General features: G+C 33.8%; 1 protein-coding gene across 1 annotated transcript in view; it reads right to left on the bottom strand.

The window, feature by feature from the left end:
• PCDH15 (protocadherin-related 15) overlaps positions 1-25,029 on the bottom strand; it is a 565,802-nt gene that overhangs the window by 94,734 nt on the left and 446,039 nt on the right. The window contains exons 20-22 of the mRNA XM_004681080.1: positions 22,908-23,020; positions 2,004-2,113; positions 353-493 (exon numbers count right to left, since the gene is read on the bottom strand). Coding sequence (XP_004681137.1) covers positions 353-493; positions 2,004-2,113; positions 22,908-23,020 — 364 coding nt within the window. The remainder of the gene's footprint in view (positions 1-352; positions 494-2,003; positions 2,114-22,907; positions 23,021-25,029) is intronic.

Genomic DNA, 25,029 nt, shown 5'->3' with positions numbered 1-25,029 from the left:
GGTCAGGAGAGGTCTGCCACGCCGTGTGGTCACCTCCGGTGCAGGCGGGGATTGAACTCATGCGGAAGTGGCTTAAGCTTCTTAGTGCTGTGCTTTAACCCTCTGCGCCACCAGGGAGGGCCCAATCTTACAATATTTTATATAAATTTTGGAAATAGTGTGATGCCTTGACATTGTGGGAGTATAAAATCATTCCCTGTGTTGTTACTATCAGATAGTAAACTGAACAATCATCTCCATGTTATTTTCCTGTGTTCTCCGCAAAGAACTTTATTTTAGACAGATATATAGCATTAGAAAATTAGTGCTATCAACCATAAATTCTTGTAAAACCATAAATAATATAACTTACTTTTTGAAGGAACTCGGAGATTGGCAAGGACTACTTCTAGGGAATCAGCTTGAACTCGGAGTACATAGCTTGTACTTGTCTCATAATCCAGAGGGGCATTCACATAGATAACACCTGTGATGTTATTAATTCCAAATGTATCTAGAATTAAAATACAGTTCTTCAATCATTTTCTTCCCACTATGAGGAAAATGAATTCTATACAATAGAGCACTTTCATTCTAAAATCATTTAATAAGACTGATACATAAAAGTGACAGCAGAATACATTAGGAAAAATGCAAATAATTTAACATGTTAGTATTTAGGAAATATTATTTATTATTCTAAATATACTAAAATATCTTGCACTGAGATCTGTTTTTTATAAGTTGGCATATATTTTTTGAGTGAGGAGCAGGACACTTCTTATTATCCTAACTCTCAACATTTTGTTCTTGTCCTCACTTTACTTTTCTGCATACCATTTCTTACTACCTAAATGAGCTATTTTTATTAGGTTAGTACTTCTATTGTCTATCTCCTCCTACAGGGCTCTTAAATTCAATGAGGGCGAAGCTTCATTGCTCTATCCCTAGCATCTAGTGGAGTCCTTAGTATAGAGTAGATGCTCAATGAATATTTATTGAAGTGAACTGAATATAAAAATAATCAGCTGAAAGAGGACTGGATATTAAGTAGATTCACGTGGCTATCTGCTATTTTCAAGGAAGAGAACAGAATCAAAAACAAATCAGACTGTCAAATCATAACTGCAGTCAGGTATTTCAAGTCCAAAGGTAAAGCAAATTAGCAATCCTTAGGAAGGGAGCTGAGAGCATAGCAGAAACAAAGAAGGCAGACAATAAGTATGACACTGAACACTTGCCTCAAAGGTTGATATTTCTAGTAATATTTGGTTATTGAATTACTTGTTAAAAAGCATTCATTAATAACTTGCAAACTATCACAGCATTATAATTTATCAATGATATATTAATATTAACACTTTAAATGTACACTAGTTATTGATCATGTACAATGTGCCAGGTTTTCCAGGTTCTAACAAGGAAAGACAGAAAACTGTCTCCACATAAAAGGTGATGAAACAATTAGTGCTGAGTAATCAACAAATTTCCATACTGTTTGTCCTCAGTTAAAAGAGATTGTTAGGGAAAAAATTCTACCAATTTTAATTCTACCAATTGTAAGTGATTCAGCATTCACTTACAATGCTGATTATCTGTCTAAATACTTACCTGTATGAGGAATAATATACAGTGTGTTTGACTTTTATCAAAATTTAATTTTTTGGACAATCACAATTATTACCACACAAAAAGCTTTTTTTTTTTTCAGAATTAGTTAAAGTATGACATGATGTGAATACAAAGTTGAAAGTATGAGACATTTATTTTGAACATTTGTTATCAAAATACCTCTAAGTAAGGGGGAAGGAAAGGGTTCCAGGACTGATAATTTAGAATTTCTAGATGAGAAAAAGAAAAACACTTTTGTTAATATAACTTTTTAAAATCAAATCCAGCTTAACGTTGTAATTTTATTTAACTTGGATACTTTTATTAGAACAGTAATGCACAATTCAATCTGAAATAAATTCTACATCCAACTTTATTGGATTATGGTTGAATCAGATTAACCAAGTACTCACCTTCTTCATTTCCAGCTACAATGGAGTACACGATACTCTGGTTGATGGCTGCAGCAGCAATCACACCAACCACAGTCCCTCTGGCTGCAAGTTCACTTACTGGAGGTGGTCTGCAGGTGTACAGAACATGACTTACATTTTACTTCCTACTTTACCAATAACATTGATATGGTTTTGACTGAACAACTGATGATACATGTTTATTTGAATAATACTATTTTATTTTAAATTTTCAAGGAAGTGTCATTCAACTATGGCTCTAATAAACTATGTAGAGTTATGTAAGCATTTTTATTAAGATGGCTTGTGATTTCCACATTGTTTTACATTTAACATAATACAACTAATTTATTGTTTGCCAGCTATCAAACAAAATTCTTCTGACTTGTCTCTAAAATACTGTCTGAACTAAAACAACAGATGATACAACTGGCTGTATCATTTCACTAAAGAAAAAATGCGGCTCTTAGATCATTGGTCATATAATTTTTAATTAAATTGCTTCCAAATGCTTCTTACTAGTCTTTTTTTTTTTCTGCTATAATGCTCATTGTTACTAAAAGTACATGGATGGCATTCCAAATTTTCAACATTTTTTAACTTTATGAATATATATGTATATATGTACATATACATATACACACACAGTACTATATTAATTTCAAAAAATATACTCAGGATCTCCATTTTTAACATATTTTTATTTAAAATGTATTTAATATAATTTTAATATATGTTTAATATAACATTGATCATGTTACTAGGCTATCATGTTATACTCATAATTCAATGTTAACAATCACACTTTTATAATTCATAGGTATTTACATCTATATAAATTATTAAAATTTTAAACACAAGGTTTTAACAAGTATTTTTGTTTGTTTGTAGTTTGTCATATGAGCTTCCTTTCTCAAACTGATAAATCCTACTGCCATTTACTTTACATACTTTGTCTTTCAATACTTATTTTTCAAATATTGCCCTCTTTTATCTCCATCTTGATTCTCATCTAGATGACATTGCAAAATTATAACTGTGCCTTCTTTGAAGCCTTTTATAACAGACCCTCACCTACAAATAAAGTCTGAAATATTTATATAACATAGAACAGGTCATTTTCATCATCTCTGTTAACAATATTTATTACTTTTTCTTCATTTCTTAAGATTTATTTATTTAATCATACAGAACTGGGGTACAGGCCAGAGGTGCAGGGGCTGTGAGAAGATTCACCAGAGACAGAGTGGGGAGCAGAACAGGAAGATCTATGCAGTACACAGCTGAGGGAGCAGCAGGCAAGAGAGGTCTGCTGCACCATGTGGGTCGCCTCCTGGGACCGCGATTGAACTCGAACTGAGATGGCTGCATCTAGCTTGCAGTGTTGGCATCCTAACCCGTTGCACCACCTTGGAGGCCCCCCAAGTATTATTTTAAATGACCACAGCTCTTTCATTCTCAATCTAAGTGGCTTGGGTAGGGCTGACACAACCCCTAGGACATGTGGATAGATATTGAACCAGTCTCTGGAGTTTTATTCTGTTTGCTCAGTGTTAATTTGTTCTAACTGCATCCTGCAAAGCCAGAAATTTTATTTTAACTATTAGGAAAAGGCATATTTTTATACTAGAATTTCAATGTTTGTACCTTATAAGAAGGTTCATTGTGATAATGGTAACACCACAAATGCATTATTTCCATTACTGAAATGATATTCTCTTCGATTTTTCCCTTATCTATTATTTCTATCACTGCTAGTCAAAAGACTTCTAGTTTAAAAAAAAAATTAGATAAGAAAGTATTTGATGCCTACACCGACACTTCTAATCAAAATATCTGTTTCAACACTACTATATTCTTTGAGCAAGTTATCTAGATATTGTAACAGTGCCAGTTCAGTGAAAAGAATGACTCTGGTAACCCTGAACATAAAGTAATAATAATCTATCACTGCTGTCTAAAGAACAGCACTTGTGAAAGTGACAGCAAGATTGATTTTGATTTATTGATTTATGAATAGATTAATTTATGTATAATATTTAAATAATAAAGAGACAATCAGAAAATAGGTGGTTTGTCACCTATTACTGGTTGATGGTGGTGATTATGAAATAAATAAAAAAAAACCCTGCAAACATTTAAAATTAAAGAGCTATTCAAATATAATAGTCTTTAAACTAGTCCTCAATAATCCCCCTTTTGGTCATTCCTTCCCATGTGTAGTTTCTCACAAGACACAAACTGTGACTTCTTTATAAATAATTAGATAACAGCAAAGAAGATGTGTGGTCACTTCACTAATTACATCATTAAGATTATAACTATTAGTGACCTCATTCTTGCTAATAAGATAGAATTACCCTTTACTGAATTTGATGAATCTGATGGAATTGCCCACAGGGTGAGAAACTGCAGGTGATATCTGACCAACAATCAGCAAGGGCTGAAGTTAACTGCCCATTACAGTAACTGAAAACTACCAACAACTTTAAAAATACCATTTTGTGTGCATTTATTAGAATCAGGGTGGAAATGACCAACATTAGTAAAAGTGGCATAATTTAAGAAGGAATTTCTCTACATTATCCATAGAATTTCACAATCCTATGTTAGTAAATGTTTAAAACAGATTTACCTATAAACAAAATATATCCTCATTAACCTTTGTCTTAATTCCTGCCACATGATTCATTTTCCAGAAACAAAACATACCATAAAAATGCAATTTTCTTCTGGCTAGAATTAAATGAACTTCTCTGATAATGAGCATTAGACTGCAAAATTTCAATTTTTTTCTAATTATTGTGAGACAGAACCCATTTTATTTTTGTTTTATGCCCTAGGAAGTATCAGCTGCATGACTGGGGCAAAATGTATATTCCCTTTAGATTCATATATCACTTGCATACAAAATGAAGACTTTATTATAAATAAGGATTCATAAAATCAGATTACAGATGGTATAGAAATATAACTAAAAAAAAAAAAAATGAGCCAGACATAATAGGGACAGAGGTGGAAGGAATTGGATCTATACTTTTTATGTATAATTGGTAATTACTATGCAATAATTCAAGTCCTGTGTGATTTTTTAAAAAAAGATTTGTTTATGAAAACAGAACTGGGGTAAAGGGCAGAGGTGCAGGGGTGGTGAGAGAATTCACCAGAAAGAGTGGGAAGCCGAACAGACTGACTGCAAAGGGGAGCAGCGGGCAGGTCAGGAGAGGTCTGCCGCGCCACGTGTGTCACCTCCGGGGCAGGGATCAAACCCATGCCATGTTGAAGTGGCTTTAGAGTCTTAGTGCTCTGCTTTAACCCACTGCGCCACCAGGGAGGGCCCCTGTGTGATTTTGAATTGGAAAAGGAAAGTGAAATTTTATGAATTCTGTATTAGAGCAACCAATGGAAATTCATTCTTTAAAATAGCACCTGAGTGATACTTAGAGATACTCAGGTGATAATAATGTATAGACTAAAAGTTTATGTCTGTAACAATAAGCTTTCTGTAAGGTATTTTCCAGTTCTACCATTCTGAATCTGATGTGGGATTCCTTCTCTTTTTTCTGTTGGTTACAATAAAAATGTTGCTAATTTCAGAGAGAAAGAGTTTTAACCAAGTAAGATCATTAGAAAGTTGTTTTGTTTCCCTTTGTTTTTTTCTTTTCACAATATTTTCTCTTGCCACTAATTCATTTACTTGCAATTCATCCACTTCATATTTGACTAATGTGTCATTAACTAACTTCCAGTTCAATTTTTCAGCCTCTAATTCAAAATAAATAATTATTCGGTGTCTAAAATTCAAGAATTCTCCTCGGAAAAGATTTAGTGTCAAAAATTTACTACTTGATTTATAGCTAATATAAATGAGAAAAGGCACTTAAGTGAAAAGACACTTGACACAGATAATGCTCGAGGTCAACAATATAGTTCAATTGATGAAGTCTGAGTTAAATGACCAACCAGATTCCTATGCCACACACACACACAAAAAAATCACTATGATCATATTGATGGAAATGCTTATAAGTTTAATAGAAACAGAACAGTGGAGAAATACTGATTTTAAAAAATTAAAATGCCTTCAGGAAGGACCTTGTGCAGAGATACTTTCACCAGGTTGATCTGACTGCGTTTGTTACCCCTATTCTTGATTAACCCTAATGGCAACCTAGATTCCTTTATACCCTCCCATAGTAACTTTTTACTATTTTAAAGAAAACACACACATTTTAACTTAAATTCTTGAATCACACAAGCTAGTAATATTTTAGTTCAAAAATTGTCTTAGTAGACAATAAGAAAATTATTAGCTCACTAATATTACTAGCATTAGTCTCATCTGCCCTCTATATTACATGTTGATGCAAACAGAAATAGGATACAGGGCACAGGTTCAGGGGCAGTGAAAGAATTCACCAGGGACAGAGTGAGGAGCAGAACAGGCAGAATGATGAAGTACACTGCTAAGGGGAGCAGTGGACAGGTCAGGAGAGGTCTGCCACGCTATGTGGTCACCTCCCGGGGCAGGAATCGAACTCATGTGGAAGTGGCTTTAGTTTCTTACTGCTGTGCCACCAGGGAGGACCAATTGATTTTTTGAAAACATATAGATTATAGTAATACTATATCAATTAAATACATTTTCACATATCTGAGTCATCAGAATGACTATAATAAAATAACAGAATTTTCAGTTTCCAAATGTTAGACATAGTCTACAATATAAATATACATGGAACAACAGTCTACAATTTAGAATCTACTTTTATTGTTGGGTTCAAGAGATAACAATAAAAGTAAATGTTATATGTGCTGAACAAAGCTCCTAATTATTTTAAATGCCATGCAGTTTAGGATATAAAAGTGTTTGTAAATAGAAGCTATAAAATTTCACAAGGTTTTAATCTGGCTCTATTGCTTCCTTTCTACAGAGAGACAAATCTAATTTATTTTGACATGTTTGAATTCAATATATTTGCAAATCAGTACCAATTAAGTAACTGTTTTTATATCTACTATGAGGAAATTTAATGAAAATGAGAAGAGAGTAAAACACCCAGTGAAACCCATATTATTTGTAACCTTGGAGTAATTGCATCAGGGTGATCTAATTTTACACTGAGATAAACAGTTTTAAAAAGACATGAATCAGGAGAAAGATGCCAGCTTTCTTAGAATCCTTAGGATGGATTTTAGATTAGAAAATTAATAAAAGACCAAATGGTTAGGTACTTTCTTTTTCTTTTTTTTTTTTTTAACAGTGTGCTTATAGAAGTTTCACTGTTATTCTGATACATGAATAGCATTCTGAACAAAATAAAACTGAACCTCTGAATAGTAAATTTCTCATTGTCAGAAAATTGTTTGATATCTAATCCATAGTCTAAGGTGAGAATGTATTTGTTTATTTTATTGTTTTCATGAATAGAATTTGTCAATCCTTCTTAGCCACTGACTCACAAACATTAAAACAATAAAAAGTTGTTGAAGATCTTATTAAATTGTTCAGATTTTTTTTCTGGCTCATATTTAATGATTCTGACTTAGCTGGTCTATGGTTTCAGACCCAGGAATAAAAGCTGTGAAAGATTCCAAGGTAATTCAGTAAGTATTGAATCAAAAATTACATTGTTGGGATAATGGACTTCTCATGCCCTGATGCCTTCTTTCCAGTCTCAACTCCATCATCATATTTTAGCCCTTAAGCATTAGGCAATTTATGCCCTTCAATAGATGAGAATTAAATTAAGAACTTTTTTTCTTTGATCTGAATGATCTGAATTTGGGACAACATGAATAGAGCTGGAGGTGTCTATATAATGTGAAATAAGTCAGAAGTAGAAAATACTGAATTATTCTACTAATAGGTTGAATATAGGGGGGGAAAAACCTCAAGGGACCAGCAAAATTAAAATAAAACAAATCTTAGAAATCTGGGTATTCTCCACCAGAGGGGAAGACAGGAGTGAGACCGGCAGAACTTCAGTGGTACAAGTCAGAAGATCACAAATGTTTTGGAGATGCATAGAAATTGGTATGTGACTTCATTATTGTCTGTCTCCAGGTACTTTTAAAAAACTATATTTATTTATTCATACAGAACTGGGGTACAAGTCAGAGTTGCATGGCGATGAGAGGCTTCACCAGAGACAGAGCGGGGAGCAGAACAGGCTGGTGAAGCTGCTGAGGGGAGCAGTGGGCAGGTCAGGAGAGGTCTGCCAAGCCACATGGGTCACCTCCAGGGCCAGGAATCAAACTCTTGCTGACATGGCTTTAGCTTCTTATTGCTATGCTTTAACCTGCTGCACTACCAGGGAGGACCCTATCTCCAGGTACTTTTAATACTCCTTTGATTTTCTCATTAGCCCTATAATTATTCAGTAGCATGTTCTTTTGTTTCCACATACTTAAGCTTTCATTCATTTTCTCTCTGTGGTTGATATCTAGTTCTCTGCCAATTTGGGCAAAGACACTTGAAGTGCAATTTCTCCTTGAGAATGTTCCATGTAAACCTGAGAAGAATATGTAGTCAGTTTTTTTTGGAGGCCAAATGTTCTATAAAGATGTCTGTTAGGTTCATTTGGGTTTATTTATCTTTGCTTTTTTGTCGATTTACACTGGTGTCTCCATCTATTGACGTGAATGCCGTGAGACTGTGTCACAGTATTACTATGTTGCTGTCAATGCCTATTTTTGGTCTGTTAATAGCTGCATTACATAATTTGGTGCACCTTTATTCAGTGCACATACTTTAATTGAGGTATGCCTTTCTGGTGGATTGATCCCTTAATATTTAAAAATATCTATAATTAATGTCCATTTTTCAACTGGGAATCATTTTTAACTGACTTAGTATGGCTTCCCCTGCCTCTTTTAAAAGTATTATTTGCTTGAAGTGTCATTTTCTAACCTTTTACTTTGAAACTATCTTTATCTTCAGAGTTCAGTGTTCAGAACAAACTCCTGGAGACAACAGAAATTTGCATTTTCTTTTCTGGTACAACAAGCTACTCTGTGCCTTTTAATCATGAGGTTAGTTTATTGACATTTATGTAAAATATTGATTCATAAGTATTAATTGCTATTTTGTGACTTATTTTCTTAATGTTTTTGTGTTTATCCCTTTCAATTTTTTTTCTTCTTTTATTATCTTCTATTGAAATTTGAAAGTTAAGATTTTGTGTAATATTTGCCATCCAGCTTTATCTTTCTTTTCTATGTACTTTTTCTAATGCCATTGTGTGGTTTATATGTAGTGTTGCAGATTTAGACTGTGCTTTCTGTATAGACACACTGTTTTTCACTGCTTAAGTTAGAAGTTGGTCTGGAGGTCACACAAGGGGAGGGGCAGATGTGTCCCCCTCAACCCACAGCCAGTCTAGCAACACTTGCTCAGAGACCTGTGATCTCCCCAATAGTCCTACACTCTTTGGCTTAAAGAGGGAACCACTACCGATAACAATGGAGATGGACAGCTTCTTATTTCCACCTCCACAAACCAGCCACAGACAATCATGGGAGTCCAGAAATTGTGTGCAAGGGTAGGGAAACTAATCCAAACCATCAACCAATTTAACAAGGTAGCAGGATATAAAATCAACACACAAAAATCAGAGGCCCTCCTATACACAAGCAACCAATCTGAAGAAACAAAAATAAAGAAAAAAAAATCACCTTTTCAATTAAAACAAAAAGAATCAAATACCTGGGAATCAACCTAATAAAAGAGGTAAAAGACCTCTACAAAGAAAACTACAAAACACTGTTAAAAGAAATTCAAGAAGACACCATGAAATGGAAAGACATCCCTTGCTCATGGATCAGGAGAATTAACATCATCAAAATGGCCATCCTACCAAAAGCTATATACATCCCAATAAAAGTCTCAATGACATTCTTCAAAGAAATAGAAAAAAAAAATATTGATGAGATTCTTACAGAACAACAAAAGACCCCAAATAGCCAAAACTCTCATGACAAGGAAGAAAGAGAATGGAGGCATTACAATTCCAAACTTCAAGCTATACTACAAAGCCATAACAATCAAACTGCATGGTACTGGAACAAGAACAGACATACAGACCAGTGGATTCTGATAGAAAACCCAGATATAAATCCACAGGTTTATAGACAGCTAATCTTTGACAAAGGAGCAAAGAAGATACAATGGAACAAAGAAAGTTTGTTCAGCAAATGGTGCTGGGAAAACTGGGAAGCTACATGCAAACAAATAAAACTAGATCACTACACCTCACACCATACACAAAAATCAACTCAAAGTGGATTAAAGACCACCTAGACATAAAAATGGAAACCATAAAATATCTGGAAGCAAAGATGGGCCAAACACTACATGACATACACTTCAGCAACATCTTTAAAGATAGAGCAATGCAACAATAGTGAAGGCAAGCATAAATAGATGGGACTATATCAAGTTAAAGAGCTTCTATACAGCAAAAGAGACATTGCAAAAGACAGACATTCCACTGACTGGGAAATTTTTTTCTCACACAAAACTAGCAATTAAGGATTGACCACAAAAATATATGGAGAACTGATGAAACTCAACAAAAATAAACAACCCCATCAAAAAATGGGCAGAAGAGCTAAAAAGACACTTCTCCAAAGAAGAAATGCAGATGGCCAACAAGCATCTGCATTTTGTAATGTTCAACATCACTTGTAAAATGGGAGATGCAAGTTAAAACCACAATGAGATACCACCTCACCCCAGGCACATCTTCAAGCAACTAGCAACAACAAATGTTGGCGAGGATGTGGAGAAAAAGGTACTCTCCTGCACTGCAGGTGGGAATGCAAGCTAGTACAACCATTATGGAAAACTGGAGTTTCCTCAAACTGCTAAACATGGAGCTTCCCTACGACCCAGCAATCCCATTCTTAGGTATCTACCCAAAAAGACACAAAAACACTTATTCAAAAAGATGCCTGCACCCCCATGTTTATTGCTGCTTTATTCACAACTGGAAAGACATGGAAACAGCCCAAATGCCCAAAAGTGGATGACTGGATTAAAAAGATGTGGTACATATACACAATGGAATATTACTCAGCAACCAAAAAAGAAACACATGTCTTTTGCAGCAACATGGATGGAGTTGGAAAAGATCATACTTAGTGAAATAAGCCAGAAAGAAAAGGAAAAAAATACCGGATGGTTTCTCTCATAGCAAGAATATAATGGAATAGGCGAGAAAATAATGATAATGATGAACAGCTATATACCAGAGACATTTTGTGGGGGTGGAGCGGGGAATGGAATAAAAAACAGCGGGGGGAGGGAAATACATTGGACTATGATGATGCCACTTTGGTGATTTGGTAATCGGAAGCCCAAGGGGATTGCAAATGAGATGGGAAAAAGCACAAAATGATGTAAAAATAAACTATTATATATATTAAAAAAAAGAAATAAATTGCCTTGAAATCTTTGCCTTTTTAAAGTTACCTGTCACATATTTTCCTTCAACTGTAGCATAAATGAATCCTGGTGTGCCCAGAAGCACTGCCCAGAAATCATACAGAATCATAAGAAACAGCAATTATTTTTTCTTAAAATTATACTTGGAATGAGAGTTATGCAATATACATATAGAGTTATGACAGATACATATAGGAAATTCATTCACTGAAAAATATTCTGTTCAGATATCAACTAGTAGTTAACCAAGTACAGTATATTCTGAGTAACACTCTTTAAAGTTATCAAAGAACATGATTCAGTTTATTCTTAAAAGTCCCTGTGTATATACATTACCTTAGCTTAATAGACTACCCTTTTCATTTTAAAAATGCCTTCCTTTTTACAGTAATTATATGATCTTAACTATTTTATACTATGTGAGTATTGTAAAGCATGTGATTTATCCCTTTCAGTTATGAAATTTTACACTAAATGAGACAAAGTATATATATGAAGGGGAAGTTCTTTCTGTTTTGAATTATACATAATTTGGCATTATATTAATTCATATTTTCCCTTACTTGAACTTGCCTGGTATCTTTATCTAATACTTTATTTGTGTGTGTGTGTGTGTGTGTGTGTGTGTAATGTTGGTTTAAGTATGTTGTCTAGCGGCTAATAACTCATATATAAAATTTTATAAGAAATAACGAACATTAGCAGGATAGGAAATAAATGACTCACCAGAAGAATATGAACATGAGGGACTTTAAATGATCATAAATTGGTGATGAAAGTACTATGATTGAAAATAAACATTTAAATGGTGTAAGTTTGTTTTTTCATACAGAATGTGGAAATAGAGTGATCTCCTATTAAAAAACCTCTACATATTTGCACCATTTGTCTATTTAACAGCTTTCAAAGTCTTCAATTATCTCTGTGATAATGAACAAAAGTCTTAATTTGGTAACTTTACAATCTATCTCTTCATATTTAGCACAATCTTCCCCAAAAGATCACTGTTTGCTACACAGGATTTTCATTCTTAGAATATTCTACATAGCATTTTGCCTAGTTAAAAAAAAAAATGTTTGTGAATGAAATTAGTGGGCAACGATGTAGAATGAATTAGAAAAAATCAAGTAAAAGAAATTTGATTCTTCTGCTTCATCTATCTCATCTGACCCTCAATTGAAACCCCAGTTTATAGACATTTTGGGAATTTCAGTACATAGACAAGTGAGTTACAGTGCAAGTGAGAAAGAAACAGGTTTCATAAACAATTAAGTAAGGAATCTTGACTTTTGCTTTTATACCCATTAAGGACTTGACTTATCTGTGTTACTGTATCTTCATATAACAGTAATTGAAGTAGTTATTTTATTTATGATAATGTTCATAAGATGATATAAAGAATAATAAGTCTAGGACTTCCCTGTTGGTTTAGGATTGTTTCAGAGCTATCATCTTTTAGGCTTGAGTTCAGTCCCAGCCAGGGAGCTAACCCACCTGGGGTTAGCTCTCCCATTTCTCTCTCTCACCTTCCCCACTGCTCCCCTCAGCAGTATATTTGAGCAGGTCTTCCTGTCCTGCTCCCTATTTTGTCTCTGGCTTCTCTCATCCTTGAACCTCTGGTCTAGATCCCTGCTCTGGTATGCACAATAAAAATAAATCTTAAAAAAAATAGTTAGGCCCTTCCTGGTGGCGCAGCAGATTAAAGCACAGCACTAAGAAACTAAAACCACTTCACGAAGAGTTTGATCCCAGACCAGGAGGTGATCCACATGGTGCGGCAGACCTTTCATGATCCTTCCACTGTTCCCCTCAGCAGTGTACTTGTCAATCTGCCTGTTCTGCTCCCCACTCTGTCTCTGGTGAACCTCTGTCTCTCACTGCCCCTGCACCTCTGGCCTGTACCCCAGTTCTGTATGCATAAATAAATAAATCTTAAAAAAAATACTTATTTGGTAATGGAACTTATCTTTAACCATTACTTATTCAAAGCATAATTATCTACATTAACATTTTAATTAAATAGAAATTTATTCTTTACATTACAACTATTTCCCAAGGATTTTTTTTTTTCCAAGAAACTGGTGATGATTCAATTACAAAGGTAGAAAAAAGATAGTTGTTTGCTTATCTATTTTTTTCTTCCTCTTATTCTAATTTATTTTAGGCAATTATTTCTTCCATTTCTTTTGTTTTTATAATATAGTAAGCTTCAGCTTTTACTCTAGCCAAAGATATAGAAGGCCTTTTAATCTCATTGCCTGAGGGAAGCCACAAGATTTTTGACAATTAGGATTGCTTCTTTCCTTTCTGTGTATAAGTATCTTGAGAACTAGGATTAAATTAAAATTAAAATTAAAATTAAAAGAAAAGAAAAAAAAAAACAACTTTGCATGACCAACACCTAGCATAAGCCTATTTAGTACAACCACAACTACAGGTCTTTTGATTTGTAGAGTAAATACTGTCTCCCTAGGAATGTTGGCCTCAAGAAGCTTAATGAATTGACTGTATTTGACTTTCATCTGGTAAGTGTTGCAGCCAGGATGCAAACCTGAGGACTCTACTATTATACCTCAAAAAAAAAAAAAAAAAATGATGCTTGTTCTACTATTAATATAAGTTACATGCTCTTATTATGTTTTACTTGAACTAAAGTTGCCATTGACATAATGCACTAAGAAAAGAAAGCAATCTTTAATAACATCTTTTGTACAGAAAAGCTGCTTATATCTAAACAATGAAGTTAAAATAAAACTACTCAGGCTCTCCCTGGTGGTGCAGTGGAGTAAAGCACAGCACTAAGAAGCTAAAGCCACTTCAGCATGAGTTTGATCCCCACCCCAGAAATGATCCACACGGTGAGGCGGACCTCTCCTGAGTGTTCCCATGCTCCCCTCAGCAGTGTTCTTTGTCAGTCGACCTGTTCTCCTTCCCACTCTGTCTCCGGTGAATCTGCTCACCGCCCCTGTACCTCTGACTTGTACCCCAGTTCTGTATGCACAAATAAATAAATCTTAAAATAAAATAGGCCCTCCCTGGTGGCGCAGCGGGTTAAAGCACAGCACTGAGAAGCTGGAGCCGCTTCAGCACGAGTTCGATCCCCGCCTGCCCCGGAGGTGACCACATGGCGTGGCAGACCTCTCCTGACCCTCCCGCTGCTCCCCTCAGCAGTGTAGTTCTGCTCCCCACTCTGTCTCTGGTGAAGCCTCTCACCGCCCCCGAGCCTCTGGCCTGTACCACAGTTCTGTATGCACAAATAAATAAATCTTTAAAAAAAAAAATAAAATAAAATAAAATAAAACTACTCAAATGTTAGTGCTTAGTTGCTGAAGACATGTTTAACTACTTTATGAGAAAATGTCAAATGATAACCTTGAACTGATGGAGAAATTAATTTCCATGTGTACACAGAAGCAGCCTTTAAATGCCATAATGAAGAATTGTTAGAGTCATACTTCCAATAGTTAAAGGGGCATACTTCATTATCTTTAAGACAAGATTTTAGTAGTGCTATTAAAAGACAAGAAAATTGGTCTTCAGGTAAAGTCAGTTCTAATATGGCACCCTAAATCTAAATTAAAATAGAAAACAAACTAAGTGAATAAGCCATATTCCCTACATGTGCATTTATATTATGCTAATAGTTTCTAAAGACTTTTTATTTTTTATTATTTGAAATTGATAACAAGGTTTCTCCTTAAATTATTATACTTCTTAATTAAACATCTTTTCTCTAAATCCCAAGTCCAAACTTATCCGATTTAGATAAGAATGATGGCAAAGTATTTCAATATAAGGTGATTTTAATCACTTTGAAATATGAAATTGTAACTAACTACGCATTCACCTGGTCACTGTGACAATATTTTTTTTTTTTTAGATTTTGCCTAGTATAGAAAAATATATTTGTAGATTATACTTTTGCTCTATTTTAACATATCAGGAAATGACTATTAATCTTTTATCATTCTTTATAAAATCTACTTTTTCCATCTTGTATAAAATTTTCATTTTTATGTTAAAATGATTTTGTGCTAATCAGAAAAGTATTGGTAGATTTTTAATAGAGAAATTAAGAAGATTTTTTTTTTTACTCAATGTATTCAAATAAAAAAAAAAACTCAAGATCTTCATATATAAAACATTCTTATTCTGGACTTGATACATTAAATTTTGATATTACTGAAAATGTAAAATGACTATATTTCTCCAATAGTTAAAAACAGCAAATAGAATTGGACTGTAGAATTAAATCTATGGGAGTGTTGGGGAGGCAAGAGAGGGAAGGTTCTCAATGAACACCGGTGGAGGATTATAGGTGCTCTGGTGGTAAATACGTAGTGGTAACATATATCCAAGAGGTGTGAGCATATTCCTCTGAATCATATATGGTGTTGTAATCTAACATTACTTTAATAAAGAATGATACATTAAGAAGAGAGTTTAACAAACTACCTTCGGAACAGCTGCCCCTTCTCTTTCATTCTATATAACAAATATAAATTTTGAATTTCTACTTTTATGGAAATTACAGTTCAAAATATAGGCATCATTAAAAATTAATAGAAGTGCACATTTGTATTAAATGATGTATAGTTCAATAATCAACGTTTATGCACTTTTATTTTAAATAAATACTAAAGTATAGTTTATATTCTATATTGGTTACATATTTATTTGGACACTGTGAATCATTATCTTTGATAATTTTTTTTTATAAATTCTCCAATGCACTGTATTTCCACTCAAAATCAATATTCACACTTAGACTCCATGATCTATTCCAGACATGTTGACCTTTCCATGATATTTACCTCCAAAACTGATGATAGTGAATCCCAGTGTGTTTGAGTCTTAGTCCATAATCCTAAAATGAAGGTCAAATGTCATTCTTCCAAATGCTGGTTCATTTGAACTACAGAAGTCGATTTATTCTCAGGAAATATTATATGTTTGAATTACAATTAGGATTTTGATATTTCTGTCCACATTAAATTATAGGTACACAACATGTTTTTCCTGAATACAATATGTCCTCCAGGAGATTCATGTAGACAGTTGACTAAAACCTGTTATCAACTTTGGACATGAGGTGGCATTAAGAAGGTGATTCATATTTCTCTAGCTATAGGAAATACACTGTACTAAGGTCTCAGTTGCTGTTCTCTGAAGTATACTGCTGTGTTTACATGAAGGCTATGCTTCCTAGGGGAATACTGTGGATAGCCATTGAGAAAAGTAGATGCAAAAATCTATCCCTTCTCAGGAGGGATAATCTTCTTATAGTTTGAGAATATCTCAACCATCATGTAGAACCTTATTTTCAGACAGAGTAGGCTTGAATATTTCTATAGAAGCTACTAGCTCTTCCTCACTTGGTGTCAGAATGCAATGTGGTTCCAAGCATTAGTTTACTTTCTTTGCATTTTTATCATAAATATATCATTTTTATCATAAATGTAATCAAAACTCTGTTAAATCTCATTGTGACCTAATGGAATGTTATGGGAATAAAAATTAAAAAGGAATGTTAGTGTTCTGAAAAATACAAGCTAAACTGAAAATATTAGTGTATAGAATGATAATATTGATACTATTGAAAATATTGAAGGGATAGTAATATGGAACTTTACATGAAATAAATATATTTATATTTTAAATGAAGATGAGTATATAAATATATTTAATATATTAATTTACATGGAGACAAAAATACAAAAGAAAACTTTGAGGATTATAGCACACTATTATTTAAATGTGGCAATATAGGGGAGTATGTCGATGTTGTAGGATGTCTAGACTAGTATGAAAAGCTGGAGTAATATTTTGAGGTCAGCAGCTACATGGTTACTATCACTCTTTTGTTCCACATTAATGGTAAACACTGCCAGCTATGCAAATTTCTCTTTCTCAGTAGCACAATCCTTGTCAAGAAACTTGCTAATAATTGATAGAACATTACTCACCATACTTGCCTTAACTAAGCTGTGCAACTAAACTGCAACTGAATAGTAGTAGGATATACCAACCCAAGATCTGACTGTAACCATTCAGTACATGCTATCCCCCAAAAGTACTGCTTTGGTACATTGATTAATTTGAGATGTAGACTCTTGAAAAAGAGAACGTGCAAGGAGATATTTCTCTGACTCCACTTAACTATTTAAAAACAGATCTTCCTGAAAAGGAACTCGGTTTTCATAAGTCATCTTTGCAGGAGTTTTATCAACCAGGGAACTTTCACTCAACATTAGAGAGAAGACTAGATGTGGACACCACCTCTAGACAAGTTTTTATCACAAACTCTCATATGTTCCATTTATTCCCTTAAAAATTAATACATATTTCTACAAATTATATACTCTTCCTTAAGTGGTTATTTTTCTCTATCAACGTGGCATTAAATTCTGAATTCTAAAGTAACCTCATTGAATTAGTCATTTTTTCTTGAGTAGCTCTAATATGTAAGGTATATATATTTAAATATAAATATTTATAAAAATTAACTTCTACTTGTTTACATTTTGTTGACCTTTTATTTATTACAGTGATCTCAGGAGGATGCAGACATTTTTTTTTTTTCTCTATTGCACAATCTTACTTATCTGCAAGGAGTGAAGAGGATAAATACAGCAATAGTTGCCTAAATTATCTAAAGATTGAAAGGGGTATTTGTTTACAACCAATTTTTATTTTAATAACCTAGTTAGTTTTGTGGCAAGGATATGAGAGACTCAGGTAACAAAGTATTAGAGTGACTAAATTTTCTTTAGAATGCATTTAATCCATTACATTGTATTTACATTGACAACAGAATTTTTATGAGTAAAATTAATTTTTGTTTTTGTTTTTTGCTATTTCCAATGAAAATCAAATTGTGGAAGTTACCTTAAACTAAAATATGGTATTACATATTGTTATGAAAAAAAAACTCCTTAATGTAATGTAATTACATTAAATATAATTATCCAGAATGTATTATTATTTGAGGTTGAGATGGATACTCAGAGTTATTTCAGGACAAACAAAACTGAAGGAAGCTACTGGGAAAATTTTGAGAAAGAGAGAGTGATGTTCAACAAAGAAGGAATAATTAAAACTAGTAAAACTTTTAGATATTTGTTTCAAGCAAAAGTAGGAGAGGAAGCATAAAGACTGATTTTTTTGATATGCAAACTCTAATATACTACAACTACAGATATTTCCTTTTTCATCAAAAGACAAATTGAAAGACCATAAAGTTTCAAGGAGAATTCAATATTTTTATAAGTGTAAATGTTCATCTAATAACAAAGAGATAATGTAGATGATAGCATGAATTTACATGATCCATGAAAGATAGACTTGAAAAGGTTACAAGATGAACAAAATGAGTCTGTTTCAAGTATTATAAATGTTATGGTCCAAAAAGAAACAAGTGCATACTTAACTATAAATCTGGCCATCATTATTATTATTTTATTTGTTATACCAATTTCAAAGGTTTCAAAGAGAATTCAATGTTTTCTAAAAGTGCAGATGTTCATCTAGTAACAATGAGATAAAGCAGATGATAACATGAATTTATTTTTGTATAGAACTGAGGTATAGGCTAGAGGTGCAGGGGGTGAGAAGAATTATCAGAGAGAATAGGAAGCAGAACAGGGAGGCTTACTAAAACACATTGCCTAGGCAGCAGTGGGTGAGACAGTAGAGGTCTGTTGCACCATATGTGGGTTAGCTCCATGATCCTGGATAGAACTCAGGCCATAGTGGCGATAGTGATGAGACTTAACCCTTAAGGCAACACAGAAGTCCCAAAGTAAATATATATCTGTATGAGAAAAATTGCTTTCTTATGATGTTCCTCCTCTGCTTAAAGCCTGAAGGTCAACATATTAGGAAATAATTTCATCTCATAATAAGATCTGATGAAAAACACAATCCAATCTTTCCTAATATACATAAAATACTCCAATGTTATGAATTATAAGAAAGTAAGATCTTGGTTATATGCTAAGGTAAATAATTTTATTCAATATAGGCATGGCCTTTGTAAAATCCTTAAATAATTGTGCAGACTTTGTTATTTCTTTTTCAAAGGACCATTAGCAAAGTAAGGCAGCTCTTAAAATTAAAACAAAACAGGCATAGTGTAATTAAATATTTGAAAGGACTTTTTGTTATATTGCTACTTTTACATTGTTCAGACAACCTAGCATTTATTTGTCATTCAAAATACAGTTTGCAGAGCAGTAGGTTTTTCTTTAATATGTACTAGTATTTATAGCAGTATTTTTATTTGCTGGTTGCTATTTGGACTTTCATAGTTTTAGAAAAGATAATGATCATTCTTTTGTTATATCTATACACTGAAAAACTACCAGTAGAGAATATTTTAAACATTTTTAATTCTATAAAAATATTTTTTTTTTCAATCTCTCCATCAATCCAATCTATTTCTGAAAGAAAATGAAGACTTCTTGCTCAGTACCTAAGTACTATTGATTCAAAACTATTCATTCTTAGATGGATGCAACAAGATACTGAGTTACCTTTTTGTGTCAGACTAACAAATGAATTGGGATAGTCAAGGAGACTATCAGCAATTGTTAGAAATGTTCCTTTTTTTCTGAAAGGTCAAACATTCTTCCACATGTTCTCATGTGACTGCTCTTAATTTTAGCTGCAAATAATTGGCCAGCTTTTACTTCCCTAAATTAAGTGTTATTAATAGAATCTATTTGCAGTTAGTAGTTTTAGGCAGAGAAGTTGGGAACTGGTAAATTCTTCATTGAACGAAACTTTTTTGTTTGTTTGTTTAATGTTTAAAAAGTGTCATCAGGGCCCTCCCTAGTGGTGCAGAAGGTTAAAGCACTGCACTAAGAAGCTAAAACCACTTCAGCATGAGTTCAATCCCCACCCCAGGGGTGACTCACATGGTGTGGCAGACCTCTTCTGACTTGCCCACTGCTCCCCTCAGCAGTATACTTTGTCTATCTGACTCTGTCTCCGGTGAAGCCTCTCACCACTCCTGCACCTCTGGCCTGTACCCCAGTTCTGTATGCATAAATAAATAAATCTTAAAAAAAAAAGTGGCATTAAACATAGACAAAAAAAGAAAGCTAAGTGAGCAAATCCCCATTGAGATCTATGACCTTGGTCATAATGCCACCATATTTTAGCTACAAGAGTTAAGAGCAATGCTATTGTTAGAGGCTGGAACATTCTTCTATTCTTAAGGAAGTAAGCTCCAAATGAAGGCTCAAAAAAAAAGGGGGGGGGGCACCATTTCTTGTGTTTATTTAGAGAAGCATTACATACAAGGTATGGATAGAGAAGTTCTAGAGAACAAAGTTGATAGTATGGTTACAATGAAACTGCTGGAATTTCGGAACCACCTACATAGTGCACATTTTTGTTTGTGAACATCTGATATGGTTAAATTAATGAGACATACAAGAATGGTATGTCCATCTCAGTTCTTGGAAGATAAAACTTAACGTATTAATGGAAGTTTTCAAAAAAAAAAAAAACTTTATGCTCCATTGCAAAGAATTAGAATCCAGGGGTTACCATGCCAACAACAAAAAGAATGAATAATAAAGGGCATAAGGAGAAAAAGGTTTTAAGACAGATTGATCATAAACTTTTCTTTTTTTAAGTGCAGCTTACATAGCAATGGCTTACATATGTATTTTGTAGGATTTTTCTGGTAATTGTATTACATCATTTAAATTCAAGCTTGAATATTATAGAGAGACCTTTCTATGAAAGGAACACTTTATTTGGTTTAGTGTGGTGAATGTTTTCAGATGTATCACCTTTTCCTCCTGTTTTGCCTCAATACCTGTTTTAGCTTAAAAGACTTAGGTAAATCTTAGAAGTTATGAGAAAAATAAAAATCCAAATTACAAAATATAAATGTTCTGCTATGTAAATTCCTCATTTTTCTTGAGATTTAGTATCATTCCTTAACTTCCAACCTGTGTTTAAATAGATTGAGCTAATAAAATATTCTGGCGTTCAATAATTCTCCCAAGTCCTTTACTGATATTTCTGCATATGATGATTCTTTGAAAGAAAGAAGAATGGTACATCCTTCCATATGTCTGTAGAATTTCTAAACTATTCTGCTCTTTCAAGATGCAGCTCGACAATATGATGTTCATGTTCAGGCAGAGTTAAAAACATATGGTATGTACTGAGCCATCTCCAATTATTTATGAAAAACTATCTTCTCTGGTCTTAGCATACTAATAAATTAATGAAGACAAAATGTTAACTAATGAAGACTAATAATTAAAGAAAATTATTCCACACTTGTAGCAAAACATAATAAAACTTCTATTTACCTCTGACTATGAAACATAGTAAATTTAATTTTATGTTTTTTAAATAAATTATGTATTCCTAGTGATGGATAACACATATACACATGATGGTATTTTGTTCTCCTAAAATTCATGTTATAATCCTAACTCATTTTTTTTTATATTTCCCCAAATGCTGCTTATTAAGGTTACATAGGTTTATATAAGTTTATATTTTTGTAGCTGCTCTGGTGGTTTTAGGAGCAACCGTCTACAAATACATACTTTCAAACCCTGTCCACTGCCAATGAAGCTCTAACTTTTAATTGAAATTTATTTGGAGAAGGGACGACTAGGAGGTGATTACATTTAGATGATGCCCTCAGTGTGGGGCCTTATTTGAAGATTAGTACCTGCAGAAGACAAGACACTAATGGCCTAGGTTTCTCTCACCTCTTGCTGTGTGAAGACACAGCCAGCTACAATAAGGAAGAGTGCTCACTAGAGTCAGACCATGCTGGCATCATGATTCTAGTCTCCAGAACTATGAGATAAATAAATACCTATTGCTTAAGCTACCTAATCTGTAGTATTTTTTATGGCATCCTGACCTGAGTAAGACAGTATATACAGCAATGCTATGCTACTGCTAAAATATGCAGTATACTCATAAGTACATCCTCAAGCACATAGACATTCTCACTGAATGAATATCTGTAAAATACCATTTCAGATACATGACAAAACTAAATAGCGTACTACATCAGGCAGCAACAAAAAATGGACTATTTCTCATCATTAACATCTTTAGTCAGTTGGTGTTTAAACCCCAAAATATATTTCCCAAGGCTTGCTTTTAAGCCATTTGTTATTCATTAAATTACCATGTTTTACACTGTCATAATTTCAAAATAAATATGATGTTACAACAATTTAGAAAAGCTTAAACCAGAATTAAAGTCCATTTCATTGATAAATTCATAACACATCTAATTTGAGAGAATGAAACAAAAGCATTTAAATATTACAAAATATGATAGAAGGGTGAGCGCGACAATGTACACATTTGGAGGTATGACTATATAATCTCAAAATTATGTAGTCACACAAATTTGTGACAAATCAGTAACACTTAAGGGGGGCAAAACTGATAGGAATCAATACCTGTACTCCTCTTGTGTGAAGCGTGGGATTTCTCCAGGATGTAAGACAAGAATTTTGACTGTGGCACTGCTGGACATCACGGGCTCACCATCATCGAATGCAACGACCACCAACTTCAAATGCAATATAATTAATGTTTAAAAATATAGCAAGAAGAAACTAAAAGTATCATTTTTAATCATCAGCAGGCTGGGTTCTAGGGCAGGGAGGAATAATCATATCCTCTGTGCTTACCACGTAGTGGACACTTACTAGGATTGTTATACATATTCTCATATCATTTTTACAATAATACTAGGTATTGTAAACTCTTTTCTACAATTCCACTGTTTCCTATACTAAATCATGATCTTTTACAAGTACCAACACTTATTTAAAAAGTGCTAAATTTGGTCACATCAATAGCAAAAGCCTATTAGCTTGCTTTTAAAAAGAAATTAATTTTTCCAGTGAATTAATTGTCTGCAATATTATAGGGCAGAGATACTTCACTCTGGAGGATAGGATTGGAAATCATTATAATTTAACACACTTTAATATATATACTCTCTGAAAAACAACTATATAAAGCAAGTTCATACTGTAGAGCAGAATTTTAAATTAAAGAAGATATATAGCCTAGAAAGCAATAGCTTAAAACTTGTTAAAGTACCTTTTGTAATTGTTCATTTTTTGGATAATCTATCTTAAGTATAACTGGGGTACAGGCCAGAGATGCGGAGGGTGAGAGGATTCACCAGAGACAGAGTGGGGAGCAGAACAGGATGACTGAGGAAGAACACTGCTGAGGGGAGCAGCCTGCAGGTCACAAGAGGTCTGCCACGTCATGTGGTCACCTCCAGGGCAGGCGGGGATCAAACTCATGTGGAAGTGGCTTTAGCTTCTTAGTGCTGTGCTTTAACATGCTGCGCCACCAGGGAGGGCCATTAATGTTTATCTTAAGAAATGTTAAATATCATGAAACTGCGTTTCTCTTCAGTGCATGTGATTTGGAAAGCTGCAGATTACTAATCTAAACTAATTCAAGCTAGATCATGGAGTATAGACAAAAGTCACCCTGAGAGCTAAAATTTACCATTAAATTAATATTTTACAAGAAAAAAATTATTTACATGCACAGAATTATGTGAAAGATACTACTCATTGGCACTCACATATTAACTGATGTTGGTTATCATCAAATGTTTTATTCAGAGTGAACTTTTTTAAGTAAATGTACAAAATGGTCATTTATTATAATCTAAATAGTAGAAGTTTATATTGTCTAAAATTTCTGGAAACAAAATATCTTGAATGCATAAACTTGATTGAGTAATTCCAAACCTACGCATTCTTAAGAATAAAAGAAAATAAAAAAGAAATTGCAAATGGAATTTGTACAAAAAGTTTCAGAACAAAGACAATTATAACAAAAATTGGAAACATTTACTTGGTTAAAAAATATACCCCCTTGGGCCCTCCCTGGTGGCACAGTGGGTTAAAGCATAGCACTAAGAAGCTAAAGCCACTTCAGCATGAGTTCGATCCCCACCCCAGAGATGATCCACACAGCAAGGCAGACCTCTCCTGACCCCTCAGTAGTGTACTTCGTCAGTCAGCCTGTTCTGCTCCCCACTGTGTCTCTGATGAAGCCTCTCACTGCCCCTGCACCTCTGGCCTGTACCCCAGTTCTGTAAGCATCAATCAATCAATCAATGTTTAAATACACACACATACACACCCCATATATTCGACAATGGTGTATCATGGTATACCATAGAACAAACAAAATGGTATTATGGATAATATTTAGTGTCAGGTGTATTTTATTGGTAAAAAAAAGTTTTGGTAATAAGATCATACTCTTTTGAAACATATCTGTATACTTGTATTTGTATGGAATGTCATTATCAAGATGGAGATAAAAATTGTAAATTCTAGGGCCCTCCCTGGTGGTGCAATGGGTTGGAAAGTTGCACTGCGAAGCTAAGCCAAGCTTTGGCCACTGCAGTTCTAGTTCCATCTCTGCCCTGGAGGTGATATACATGGCACAGCAGACCTCTCCTGTCTTGCCCACTGCTCCCCTCAGCAGTGTACTTTGTCAATCTGCCTGTTCTGTTATGAATCCTCTCACCACCCCTGC

The sequence above is a fragment of the Condylura cristata genome, unplaced genomic scaffold (assembly GCF_000260355.1).
Source record: "Condylura cristata isolate star-nosed mole 26May11 unplaced genomic scaffold, ConCri1.0 scaffold00011, whole genome shotgun sequence".
Classification (NCBI taxonomy): Eukaryota; Metazoa; Chordata; class Mammalia; order Eulipotyphla; family Talpidae; genus Condylura; species Condylura cristata.
Note: the sequence above shows the minus strand (reverse complement) of the source record. Positions and strands in the feature narration are given on the sequence as shown.